This window comes from Paroedura picta, chromosome 3 (genome assembly GCF_049243985.1).
Source record: "Paroedura picta isolate Pp20150507F chromosome 3, Ppicta_v3.0, whole genome shotgun sequence".
In the NCBI taxonomy this organism is placed as follows: domain Eukaryota; kingdom Metazoa; phylum Chordata; class Lepidosauria; order Squamata; family Gekkonidae; genus Paroedura; species Paroedura picta.
In genome coordinates this window covers 175,817,009-175,829,451 of record NC_135371.1, presented here as the reverse complement: position 1 = coordinate 175,829,451, position 12,443 = coordinate 175,817,009, and the positions used below count along the sequence as shown (strand labels likewise).

General features: G+C 53.1%; 1 protein-coding gene across 1 annotated transcript; it reads left to right on the top strand.

The window, feature by feature from the left end:
• Positions 1–7,999: 7,999 nt before the first annotated feature.
• PSPN (persephin) lies at positions 8,000–11,835 on the top strand. Its single transcript, XM_077324314.1, has 2 exons — positions 8,000–8,223; positions 11,417–11,835. Exons 1-2 carry the CDS (start codon positions 8,100–8,102, stop codon positions 11,833–11,835), a joined length of 543 nt encoding a protein of 180 aa, XP_077180429.1. The 5' UTR covers positions 8,000–8,099.
• Positions 11,836–12,443: the final 608 nt, after the last annotated feature.

Genomic DNA, 12,443 nt, shown 5'->3' with positions numbered 1-12,443 from the left:
GTTCAGCAGTGGAAGGGGCTGCCTCAGGAGGTGGGGAGCTCCCCCTCACTGGCGGTCTTCGAGCAGCGGCTGGACAGATCCTTCTCCTGGATCCTTGAGGCTGATCCTGCACTGAGCAGGGGGTGGACTAGATGGCCTGCATGGCCCCTTCCCACTATAGGATTCTAGGAGTCTAGTTCAGCAGTGGAAGGGGCTGCCTAAGGAGGTGGGGAGCTTCCCCTCACTGGCCGTCTTCAAGCAGCGGCTGGACAGATCCTTCTCCTGGATGCTGGAGGCTGATCCTGCACTGAGCAGGGGGTGGGACTAGATGGCCTGCATGGCCCCTTCCCACTCTAGGATTCTAGGAGTCTAGTTCAGCCATGGAAGGGGCTGCCTAAGGAGGTGGGGAGCTTCCCCTCACTGGCCGTCTTCAAGCAGCGGCTGGACAGATCCTTCTCCTGGATGCTTGAGGCTGATCCTGCACTCAACAGGGGGTGGGGATAGATGGCCTTCATAGCCCCTTCCCACTCTAGGATTCTAGGAGTCTAGTTCAGCCATGGAAGGGGCTGCCTAAGGAGGTGGGGAGCTCCCCCTCACTGGCCGTCTTCAAGCAGCGGCTGGACAGATCCTTCTCCTGGATGCTTGAGGCTGATCCTGCACTGAGCAGGGGGTGGGGATAGATGGCCTTCATAGCCCCTTCCCACTCTAGGATTCTAGGAGTCTAGTTCAGCCATGGAAGGGGCTGCCTAAGGAGGTGGGGAGCTCTCCCTCACTGGCCGTCTTCAAGCAGCAGCTGGACAGATCCTTCTCCTGGATGCTTGAGGCTGATCCTGCACTGAGCAGGGGGTGGGGATAGATGGCCTTCATAGCCCCTTCCCACTCTAGGATTCTAGGAGTCTAGTTCAGCCATGGAAGGGGCTGCCTAAGGAGGTGGGGAGCTCTCCCTCACTGGCCGTCTTCAAGCAGCGGCTGGACAGATCCTTCTCCTGGATGCTTGAGGCTGATCCTGTACTGAGCAGGGGGTGGGACTAGATGGCCTGCATGGCCCCTTCCCACTCTAGGATTCTAGGAGTCTAGTTCAGCCATGGAAGGGGCTGCCTAAGGAGGTGGGGAGCTCTCCTCACTGGCCGTCTTCAAGCAGCGGCTGGACAGATCCTTCTCCTGGATGCTTGAGGCTGATTCTGCACTGAGCAGGGGGTGGGACTAGATGGCCTGCATGGCCCCTTCCCACTCTAGGATTCTGTGAGTCTAGTTCAGCAGTGGAAGGGGCTGCCTAAGGAGGTGGGGAGCTCCCCCTCACTGGCCGTCTCCAAGCAGCGGCTGGACAGATCCTTCTCCTGGATGCTGGAGGCTGATCCTGCGTTGAGCAGAGGGTGGGACTAGATGGCCTCCATGGCCCCTTCCCACTCTAGGATTCTAGGAGTCTAGTTCAGCAGGGGAAGGGGCTGCCTAAGGAGGTGGGGAGCTCCCCCTCATTGGCCGTCTTCAAGCAGCGGCTGGACAGATCCTTCTCCTGGCAGGTTACACTGTCAGCAATAGGGTTGTGAGTGTCCTATGGTGCAGGGGGCTAGACTAGATGACTCATGAGGACCCTTCCAACTCTATGCTTCTATGGTTCTATGATTCCCCGTGGGACCTCAAGTTTGGAAGCATCTGGAGGAAATAGATACTTTGGAGGGAAGACTCTACGGCAGCATTCCTAGGGTTGCCAATCTCCAGGTGAGTCCTGGAGATCTCTATGGCATTCTATATTCCACTGAGATCCCTTCAGTCCCAAAACCCCACTCCAATCCAGGTTCCACCCCCCTAAACCTCCTGTTTCAATGGGAGCATCTTTCTCTTGGACTTTAGAGCTGGGGCAGTGGAAGGAACCTTTTTCTCTGTTTTAGTGACTTTAAGGCAGGGGTAGTCAAACTGTGGCCCTCCAGATGTCCATGAACTACAATTCCCAGGAGCCCCTGCCAGCATTCGCTGGCAGGGGCTCCTGGGAATTGTAGTCCATGGACATCTGGAGGGCCGCAGTTTGACTACCCCTGCTTTAAGGTCAGCACAAGAATTGGTTAGCTGAAGAGCTGGTTTTCGTACCCAATGGAGTCTCAAAGCACCTTATAGCTGCCTTCCCTTCATCCCCCCACAACAGACACCCAGTGTGGGAGGGGAAGCTGAGAGAGCCCTGAGATTACTGAAGAGGAAGAAGAGTTGGATCTTATCTGCCGCTTTTCTCTACCTGAAGGAGGCTCAAAGTGGCTTCCAATCGCCTTCCCTTCCTCTCCCCACAACAGACACCCTGCGAGGGAGGCGAGGCTGAGAGAACCCTGAGATTACTGAAGAAGAGTTGGTTCTTATATGCCGCTTTTCTCTACCCGAAGGAGCCGCTAAGGGGCTTCCAGTCTCCTTCCCTTTCCTCTCCCCACAACAGACACCCTGTGAGGTGGGTGAGGCTGATAGAGCCCTGAGATTACTGAAGAAGAAGAAGAAGAGTTGGTTCTTATATGCCGCTTTTCCCTACCCGAAGGAGGCTCAAAGCGGCTTACAGTCGCCTTCCCTTTCCTCTCCCCACAACAGACACCCTGTGAGGGAGGGGAGGCTGATAGAGCCCTGAGATTACTGAAGAAGAAGAAGAAGAGTTGGTTCTTATATGCTGCTTTTCTCTATCAGAAGGAGTCTCAAAGCGGCTTCCAATCGCCTTCCCTTTCATCTCCCCACAACAGACACCCTGTGGGGTGGGTGAGACTGAGAGAGCCCTGAGATTCCTGCTTGGTCAGAGCAGTTCTATCAGTGCTGTGGGGAGCCCAAGGTCACCTAACTGACTACCTGGTGATGCTTTGAAATAAACACCAGCTTTCTAGTCCTCAGTGAATCAAATATAGGCAACTGAATAGCCTGGGAGTTAAATGTCACCAGCATGCTACTGAGACACAACCACTGTGTTTCTTTCCCCATCTGTCTAAGATCACACTTTATGATTATTTTGTTGTCTTTTACATGGTTGCTTTGTGTTGTTTTCCAGATTGATGTGGCGTGTTTCTATTGTTTTAATTCAAAATTGAAAGGGTGCAGAGGAGAGCAACGAGGATGATCTGGGGCCAAGGGACCAGCCCTATGAAGATAGGTTGAGGGACTTGGGAATGTTCAGCCTGGAGAAAAGGAGGTTGAGAGGTTGATAGCCCTCTTTAAGTATTTGAAAGGTTGTCACTTGGAGGAGGGCAGGATGCTGTTTCTGCTGGCTGCAGAGGAGAGGACACGCAGTAATGGGTTTAAACTTCAAGTACAACGATATAGGCTAGATATCAGGAAAACGTTTTTCACAGTCAGAGTAGTTCAGCAGTGGAATAGGCTGCCTAAGGAGGTGGTGAGCTCCCCCTCACTGGAAGTCTTCAAGCAAAGGTTGGATGCACACTTTCCTTGGATGCTTTAGGATGCTTTGGGCTGATCCTGCATTGAGCAGGGGGTTGGACTAGATGACCCAGGAAATACCTTCCAACTCTATGATTCTATGATTGTCCCTTTCTTTTACTGATGTCATCTTGGGAACCGTGTAAAGAATAGCATAGAAGAAATAAATTCCTGAAGAGCAGAGATGACTTAAGGGATTCTAGGATGACATTTGAGTCCAGGGGCACCTGCAAGACCAACATAGTTTAATTCCGGGTGTAAGCTGGTGTGTCCATGGATAACTTCAAGTGCCTGAAAACAGCTTACAGGTGCCCCTGGACTCTGAATTTGTTCTACCTCTCAAATTGGACTAATACACTGATCACTTTTGAAACTCCTTGTTCCTAAGAACAGAAGTGGAGTACTCAAAGGGCAGCATAAGCCAAGCTGAAGGCTTTCGTCTCTCCTCTGCAGGGTTTTGGTACCTGCACTATGGGTCTTTATATCTGCATTCCCCGTGAGAAGGCTCAAGAGGTTAAAGAATCTTGATTAAACCCACACAGTTTAGACCCAGGGCCTCTGCTACTTTTTCTGGAACTGTTTCTAAACGACGCTGTTTTCATACTAGAGAAGCTGATTCCAGCAATCCTTTTCTCCCTGGATGGCCAATTTGTTTGTGACTTTCCTGGACGATCAGGTGATTTGTGATCCTTTGCCCAGTTGTTTTGGGGTGAATAGTACTTGATAAATGTTATAAGCATTAAAAACAGGTTTTGACTTCTAGATGGCGAGGATTCTTGGACTCCGGTCGATACAATCCATCCCCCCGTCTGTGCCATCTTAACACTAACAAGGATTCTTAGATGGTTGTGGAGGTTTTTTGAGGTGTCACCACTTGTCTTGGGGAGTTTTGGTAAAGCTGACGGGAATTCACTTTGGCATTTCTCTTCATTTCATTCCCTGCCCTCGTGTAATAACTTATCCTGCAGGCCGAATTTAAGACTCGAAAGGAATTCATCATACGAGCAAAACTATAATATTTTAAAAACGAGGTTAGACAACACCTAGCTGATAGAGATTATCCTGTCAGGACAATTAAACACACTCTTGATCAGGCAGGATTGGTGCCAAGGCAGTCTGCCTCCGATGTTATAACAGAATAATTGGATATAACAGTGACCCGGGATTTCAGATAAATATGTGTCTGCTTTGCTGTCATTTGGATGTCCCGTAAACATACAAGGCGTGGAATTCCACCCCAAGTAGCTGGGGGTTTAATGGGCTCCTGGTTCCATCTGACGTTTATTCTTCAGGGGCCGCGAGAGACCTGCCCAAATGGCGGGCAATGAAATTTAAAGTTTTTGAATGCCGCAGGGATGGTGGTTGGATTAAATTATGATGCTTCTAAGAACTCTCCAACTTAAGGGTGATAAGTTATGGGTGGCTATAGGCTGGACCCAAACCCTCTGGCACGATTAGGAGGCGCATCGCTCAAAAATGTGAAAACAACATTCTAGATGCTCCATTGGTGACTCATTTCAGATGGAGAGGGTTCCGTTCCATTGAAACAAAACATTATAAGGGAGACTCCTCATCTTTCCCTTCACATGCTGTGACCGAAAGGGCTCCAGCGATCTAGCAATTCCTTGATTTCTCTTAAAGCCCTCTGTGACACCCCTTCTCCACTCACGCAGAGCGCCTAGCAGCCTCCTCAATCTCTCTCTCTCTCTCTCTGGTTCAGGGTTATCAGCAGGCCAGGGCCACGGAAACTACCCGTCTTGCCTCTTTTAAAAGACACAGAGAGCCTGGACCTTTCAGAAGATGCCTGGTTATTGGGCCTCCCCAAATTAATGTGGGGAGGTTACATCTCATGAGCTTTCCTGCAGGATGCCTGGGTGAGGGGGTTATGGTTAAAAGCAGTGGCCTCTGATCCGGAGAGTGGGGCTTGATTCTCTACTCCTCCACGTACAGCCAGCCGGGGGCCTTGGGCCAGTCCTAATTCTCTCCCTCAGCCCCACCCACCCCACAGGGGGTCTGTTGTGGGGAGAGGAAGGGAAGGCGACTGTAAGCCGCTTTGAGAGTCCTTTGGGTAGAAAAAAGCGGTATCTAAGAACCAACTCTTTTTCTTCTTCAGTAATCTCAGGGCTCTCTCAGCCCCAACTCCCTCACAGGGTGTCAGTTGTGGGGAGAAGAAAGGGAAGGGGATTGGACGCTGCTTTGAGACTCCTTCGGGGAGAGAAAAGTGGCATATAAGAACCAACTCTTCTTCTTCTTCAGTAATCTCAGGGCTCTCTCAGCCTCGCCTCCCTCACAGGGTGTCTGTTGTGGGGAGAGGAAAGGGGAGGCAATTGGAAGCCCCTTTGAGACTCCTTTGGGTAGAGAAAAGCGGCTTATAAGAACCAACTCTTCTTCTTCAGTAATATGGCTCTCACAGCCTCCCCTCCCTCACAGGGTGTCTGTTGTGGGGAGAGGAAGGGAAAGTGAATGGAAGCCCCTTTGAGACTCCTTTGGGTAGAGAAAAGCGGCTTATAAGAACCAACTCTTCTTCTTCAGTAATATGGCTCTCACAGCCTCCCCTCCCTCACAGGGTGTCTGTTGTGGGGAGAGGAAAGGGAAGGCGACTGTAAGCCACTTTGAGACTCCTTTGGGTAAAGAAAAGTGGTATATAAGAACCAACTCTTCTTCTTCTACTACTACTACTCCCTAGTTCTAACCCTGGTTTCGGACACCTAGTACAGTCTTTGGCGTCTGGCCCAGAGAAACTCTTCTGTTGGCCTGACCCAGCACAGCATTTCCGAGAGTCTTGCAAGGAATATCTGACTGATGGTAGAGTCCTTCCCAGACTGAATGGATGGCCCCAGATCAAGCCCCGGAGGAACCAAGGAGCTGCACACTGCTCAGATGGGTTTGAATAAGCCAGGCGGCTTCTTCCCAAGCCACACCTGCCCCTTGCTGAGGGCCCACTGCTTCATTTGTTGTCCTGAGGAAGGCCCACCTGTGAAGGCCAGGGTATTTCCAGCTCTGGAACATCAGCACAGTCCAAGCAAGTGGCTTGGCTCCCTCTTCTCCCCATCCATCAGCACAGGGAAAGGGAGTCCCTCTTTCCGGCCGTCTGGTCAGCTAGCAGCAGGAGGAGGTGGCGTCCAAGCAAGGGCCGGCCAGCCCGCCTGGCATGTTCTGCGGGGTCATAAATTATGGCATTGCCCTCTCCTCCCCCTCCACTCCTCGTAAAGGCATCCCCCTACGGCGAGTCTGGGCACAATCCGCTCCAGGAATTTCCATTCAAGGATTCTGGTTCCTCGTAGTTTAACTGTTTGAGATTGAAGAAGAAGAGTTGGTTTTTCTACTCCGCTTTTCACTGCCTGAAGGAGTCTCAAAGCGGCTTCCAATCGCCCTCCCTTTCCTCTCCCCACAACAGACACCCTGTGAGGGAGGGGAGGCTGGGAGAACTCAGACAGAACTGCTCTGTGAGAACAGCCCTGAGAGATGAAGAGTTGGTTCTTAGATGCTGATTTTCTCTACTAGAAGGAGTCTCAAAGCGGTTTCCAATCGCCCTCCCTTTCCTCTCCTCACAACAAACACCCTGTGAGGGAGGGGGGGCTGAGAGAGAAGAAGAAGAGCTGGTCTTTATATGCCACTTTTCTCTACCTGACAGAGTCTCAAAGCGGCTTACATTCACCTTCCCTTTCCTCTCCCCACAACAGACACCCTGTGGGGTAGGTGAGGCTGAGGGAGCCCTGAGATTCCTGCTCAGTCAGAACAGTTTTATCAGTGCCGTGGGAAGCCCAAGGTCACCCAGCTGGCTGCATGTGGAGGAGCGCAGAATCGAACCCGGCATGCCAGGTTAGAAGTCCGCACTCCTAACCACTCCACCAAGCTGGTTCTCCAGTTTTTGGTATCAAAAGGAAGCCAGTCTCATTTGTCCCAGGACATTTCCCAGGGCCAATCAAATCCCAGCGCTGCTTTCTCATCTAGCGTCCAGTGGCACTTTTAAGAAGGGCGCAGGAGGGCGAGGTCTCCTCCTCCTCTAACGGCTGGCAGCAATGGACTACGCATCTGCTCAATTATTCTCTTCATGAGTTCACCTTTACTGCACCCCGAAGGTTCCCCCAGCAATTCAAGCTCAGGTGTACATACATAAAATTCAAATAGCTGTTTTTCCCCCCTCCTATTTATCTTGGGAATCTCTTACCCATTTTCGTTATGCTGCATGTGAATTTTCTCCGACACTTGGCTGCTAAATATGAGCTGTTTCCTTCCCTTCCCTGACATTGTCTCTGAGGACACACGGAAGCGCATAACTGGAATAAATCCTGGTTGATCTTAAAGGTGCCTGAATGGACTCAGAATTTGCCTCAAGCCCACCCGGCCTCCCACGTGACCCCACTTTCTGGTCCATGCCTTGAGACCTCTGATCTGTGCCTGTCTAGCTGCTCCTGCACGTGGACCCCCGTAGTACTTTGGAGAGGGCTACCTCGGAGTAGGCTGCCTCCCTCAGGAGGGGAGGAGGGGTCCCACAAAGCTCGAGAGATTCCCGGCTGGAGCCTGCCCAAGCATCTCTGGAAAGCTGCCGTGATTTACGGGCCCTTTCTCCCTGGGAAGTCGTTCACAGGAGCGAGGGTTAATGCCTGCCCTCCCGCTGGAGAGCCCCCCTCCTCCCTCCCACAGTCCCCACAGAAGAAGATATAAATCAGGGGGAAGGAGCCCTCTTCCCTATAGAACTTGGCCACATAACCGGGGAAGGGATGGGCACCCTTCGGCTCCTCAGCCTCGTCCTGCTGCTCCAACTCATCTCTTCTCGACCTGCTGGAGACAGAGTGATGCGGAAGCCGGGAATGAAGATCCAAGACGCCCCGCAGACATCGCTAGGTATGACCATTGGGCAGCAGACAGCTCAGAGGGGCACCCCAGGGCCTCCTGAAGGGAAGGCACAAGGGGGGTGGGAAGGGCGGGAAGGTTACTGCCAACTGATGGCATCCCCATAGGGGCTTCCTGTCATTAGCCCTGGCCTGCCTCTGCATTGCAGCCCTGGGCTTCCTTGGGGGTCTCCATCCAAATACTCACCGGAGCTGACCCTGCTTAGCTTCTGAGCTCAGACACGATCCCAGTCAGGGCACTCGGAGGTGGTTTGCTCCTGCCCGCCTCTCCATAGCCATTCTGGAACTCCTTGGTGATGTCCCATCCAGGGACCAATCAGGGCCAACCCTCCTAAGCTTCCAAGATCTGGCCCTTGCCTGCCTTGGCATTTGTGGTGGTCTCCCATTCAAGTTTTAACCGGGGCCGACCCCACTTAGCTTCTGAGACCTGGAGAGATGAGGCTCACCTGGACCACCCAAGGCAGGGAATGACGTGATGAGGTTCTCCCAGTGGTCCCAGCATCCTTTGTACAAGAGCTGAGCCCCTTGCTGCGATGCCCATCCAGAACGGCGTGGCTTCCTTCAAGTGGGGCCCAGAAGAGCTCCAAGGGTTGCCAGAAGAGGCCATGGAGCTTTTTCATGCATCACATCAGCAAGGCCAGTCTAGGAGCACCAGAGAGACTGTGACACTTCCAGGCTCAAGCATCAAAGATGAGCAGAAAGGAAAAGACCGGCCAGCATCTTTTCAACTTAGGATTCAGCGAGAGGGCCAGATATCGCTCAGACCCAAGGCAGGAGACGGGGCTATCCTGGGAACTCCTTGCCTGAGGAGGGGGACAGCTATGAGGGAGGGGGCTTGTGGGGAGGGGGCAAGCTATCTGGCCGTGGCACCGGATGAACACAGGAGGTTTTGGCAATGGAAGGATGGGCGGACGAGACCTCAGGGCCAGCAAGGGGGAGTAAGACTCACAGGAGGCTGGACATGGGTGGTTAGGAGCTAATGGGCAGAGAGAAGACCCCAGGGGGACGGGTGGCCAACGAGGGGAGAAGGCAAGCTGGTTCTCCTTTCCTCATTCACTGAAGGCTCAAACTTGCTGTGGCCCAGTCCACAACTGAGTTCCCGACTGGAGGAAATCAGGTCTCTCCTTCTCCTTTCCCTTTGCAAGTAAAGGGAGACACGGCAGAGGTCTATCAAATTATGGATGGGGTGGAGAGAACTGGCAGGGAGAAACTTCTTCCCCCCCCCCCCATCATACTAGAGTCTGGGGCCATCCACTGAAGCGGACAGGTGAGAGATTCAGGACCAAAAAATGGAAGTATCGCTTCACACAGGGCGTAGTTCACTTGTGGAACTGGCTGCTGCAGGATGTAGCGATGGCCACCAATTTGGAAGGCTGCAAAAGGTAAAGGTATCCCCTGTGCAAGCACCGAGTCCTGTCTGACCCTTGGGGTGACGCCCTCCAGCGTTTTCATGGCAGACTCAATACGGGGTGGTTTGCCAGCGCCTTCCCCAGTCATTACCGTTTACCCCCCAGCAGCAAGCTGGGTACTCATTTTACCGACCTCGGAAGAATGGAAGGCTGAGTCAACCTTGAGCCGGCTGCTGGGATTGAACTCCCAGCCTCATGGGCAGAGCTTTCAGACTGCATGTTGGCTGCCTTACAACCCTGCGCCACAAGAAGCACTTCTGCAAAAGTTATGGATAATGTTATGGATAATGTGGCTATTGAGGGTGAGGAGTCATGATGGATGTCTGCCCTCTCCCCAGTCCCAGGGACAATTCATAGCAATTGAAGAAGAGGTGGTTTCCAGACGCATGGGCGGGAGGATTCAGTGGCAGTCAACCTGCTTGCGGACTGCCTACAGGCAGCTATAGTGGCCACTCTGGGGGCAGAATGCTCCACCAGATGGGTCTGTCGGACCAGCCGGCAGGGGATGGGGGGGGGACTTATCTGGAGCAGGGAGGGAAGAAGCCGGAAATAAACGCAGCGTGCCAACGTCATCCAGAAGTAACGCAGGCATGTTGGGGACTTCGGTGGTGACACTCCGGATGGTAGGCAAAGCCTCTATGGTAGCTTAATATAGAGCAGGGGTGGGCTGCTGGCAGGGGCTCATGGGAATTGTAGTCCATGGACATCTGAAGGACCAGTTTTGCCCCCCTCCCCCCTAACATCACCAATGTGCCATGTTACTTCCAGATGATGTATGGTCATGTTTATTTCCAGCTCCTTGCCTTTTGGGGACTGGAACCGGCGGGAGGGGGGACCCCTGCCCACACTGGGGGGTCTGGGATGCCCAGTTTTCATTCTGATTCAGCAGCACCCTTTTAATGTCCTTTATCCGCAACATGCCTGCGTTATCACCCTGGGTCAGAAAACTTTGGAAATGCTCATTTTGCAAGGGGCTGGGTGGGGGTAAAGGGACGGGGCCTTTCCAGCAGCTGGTCCTGAGTGCTTTTAGAGAACGGGGTTCCCAGCTTTCTTCTGAGGAGTATTTGACAACTGCATTGGTACGCAATGCCTATAGCATTGTCATGAAGAGAAAGCGGGGGTTTTGTGTGTTTGGGGGGTGAATAAGCATCTTTCATGCCTTTGGCTCACCAACAAGGCAATGCTTCACACGGAGGAAGCGTAGCTAGGTCTGAGGTTAAGAGGAAGAAGCTTTGGTTCGGACTGACTTAGAGAAAGGAAACAGCTATCAGGCATGCTGGTTGTTCGTAACTAGACCAAGGCCTTCTTATATTCTAATTGTGAAGTTTGGCCCACTCTGCAGATAGCTAAATCTAAAAGATAGGGTCACGTTGACTATATGGCAGAGGTGTCCAAGTGGCGGCTCTCCAGATGTTTGTGGACTACAATTCCCATGAACCCCTGGGAATAGTAGTCCATGAACATTTGGAGAGCTACCATTTGGCCTGGAAGCATTTTTGGGAGCAGAGCCTTGAGAGCCAGTCTAGGCCTGAAGCAGTTCTGGTGCCTTCCCTTCCGTCACACAGTGGAGATCCGTGGGCCGTGGGGGCAGATTCTGCCAAAACTAGCAGTCAGTCCGATCTCCAATCCTGAAGCCTTGTTGACCAAAAGCCCAGGTGGCCCCAAATCTTTCCAAAAACACTTCCTGGGCTCAAGGAAAGGTGGGCGCCATGCCGCGGGCCCCCTGCTCTAGGACACCCCCACAACAAAAGGCTGCCTTCCTTTGCTCTCTTGCAGAAGCCCATCCCCCCAAAGGCGCGCCTCAGACCAGCGAACTCCTCCACGGCCCCTTCGGCTGCCTCCCGCCCAGAGGTCTCGCTGGCCCCTCCGGCAGCCGCCCAAAGCGCCACGTGCGGGACCAGCCCGAAGAGCAGGCGTGCCACCTCCGGAGCCTGCTGGTGCGCGTCAAGGACCTGGGCTTGGGCTACGACTCCGAGGAGACCATCCTCTTCAAGTACTGCGGCGGGAGCTGCCCCAAAGCCCGCAGCAACCACGACATGACCCTCTCCCTGCTGCTGCAGAAGAGCCAGATCCCGGCCCGGGGGGAGCCCTGCTGCCGGCCCTCCCTCTACGAGGACGTGGCCTTTCTGGACGCCACGCACCAGTGGCACGAGGTGGAGAAGCTCTCGGCCTCTTCCTGCAGCTGCATGGGGTGAGAGCCTGCGGAGGGGGAGGGGGACGGCACGAGCGACTTGTCCGGGCTGCAGCCCCACCCTCCCCACAGACAAAAGCATTCGGACCCTGCCCCATTTCGCCCTTTGCTCCGAGTAGCCAGCTTTAGGAACGGCGGCCCCACAGGGGGGGCCAAGTAGGGATGGGGGCACAGTCGGCTTATCTGGTCTGAAAAAGTACCTCGAAAATGCCTAATCGGCATTTTTCAGGTATCCATTCAGCTGGATCTTTATTTTCTGTTATTCTTTGGCTATCCAAAATGACCAAATCCCCAAAGCCCCAAAAATATTAGGGAGTTTTTTGGACCCCCAGGTCACAGGTAAAGTGCCTTTAAAAGCTCTCAGCTACATAGAATATAATGGTCCCCACAGGCCAGGGGTGACCAAACTGTAGCTCTCCGGATGTCCATGGACTACAATTTCCATTGAGTGTCTACCAGTGCTAGCAGGGGCTCATGGGAATTGTAGTCCATGGGCATCTGGAAAGCCACAGGCTGGTCGCCCCTGCCATAGGCTACAATGGAGGTGAAAAAATTCAGCATTCCCAAAGATTTACCGACTCTGAATACCCCACCAGTTTTGGGATTTGGGGA

What these genes read in the sequence shown, in the direction of transcription:
- PSPN (XM_077324314.1), top strand. Translation starts at nt 8,100, where the DNA reads ATGGGCACCCTTCGGCTCCTCAGCCTCGTCCTGCTGCTCCAACTCATC. An exon ending in CGCCCCGCAGACATCGCTAG is followed by an intron (nt 8,224 to 11,416) that starts GTATGACCATTG and finishes GCTCTCTTGCAG; the next exon opens with AAGCCCATCCCCCCAAAGGC.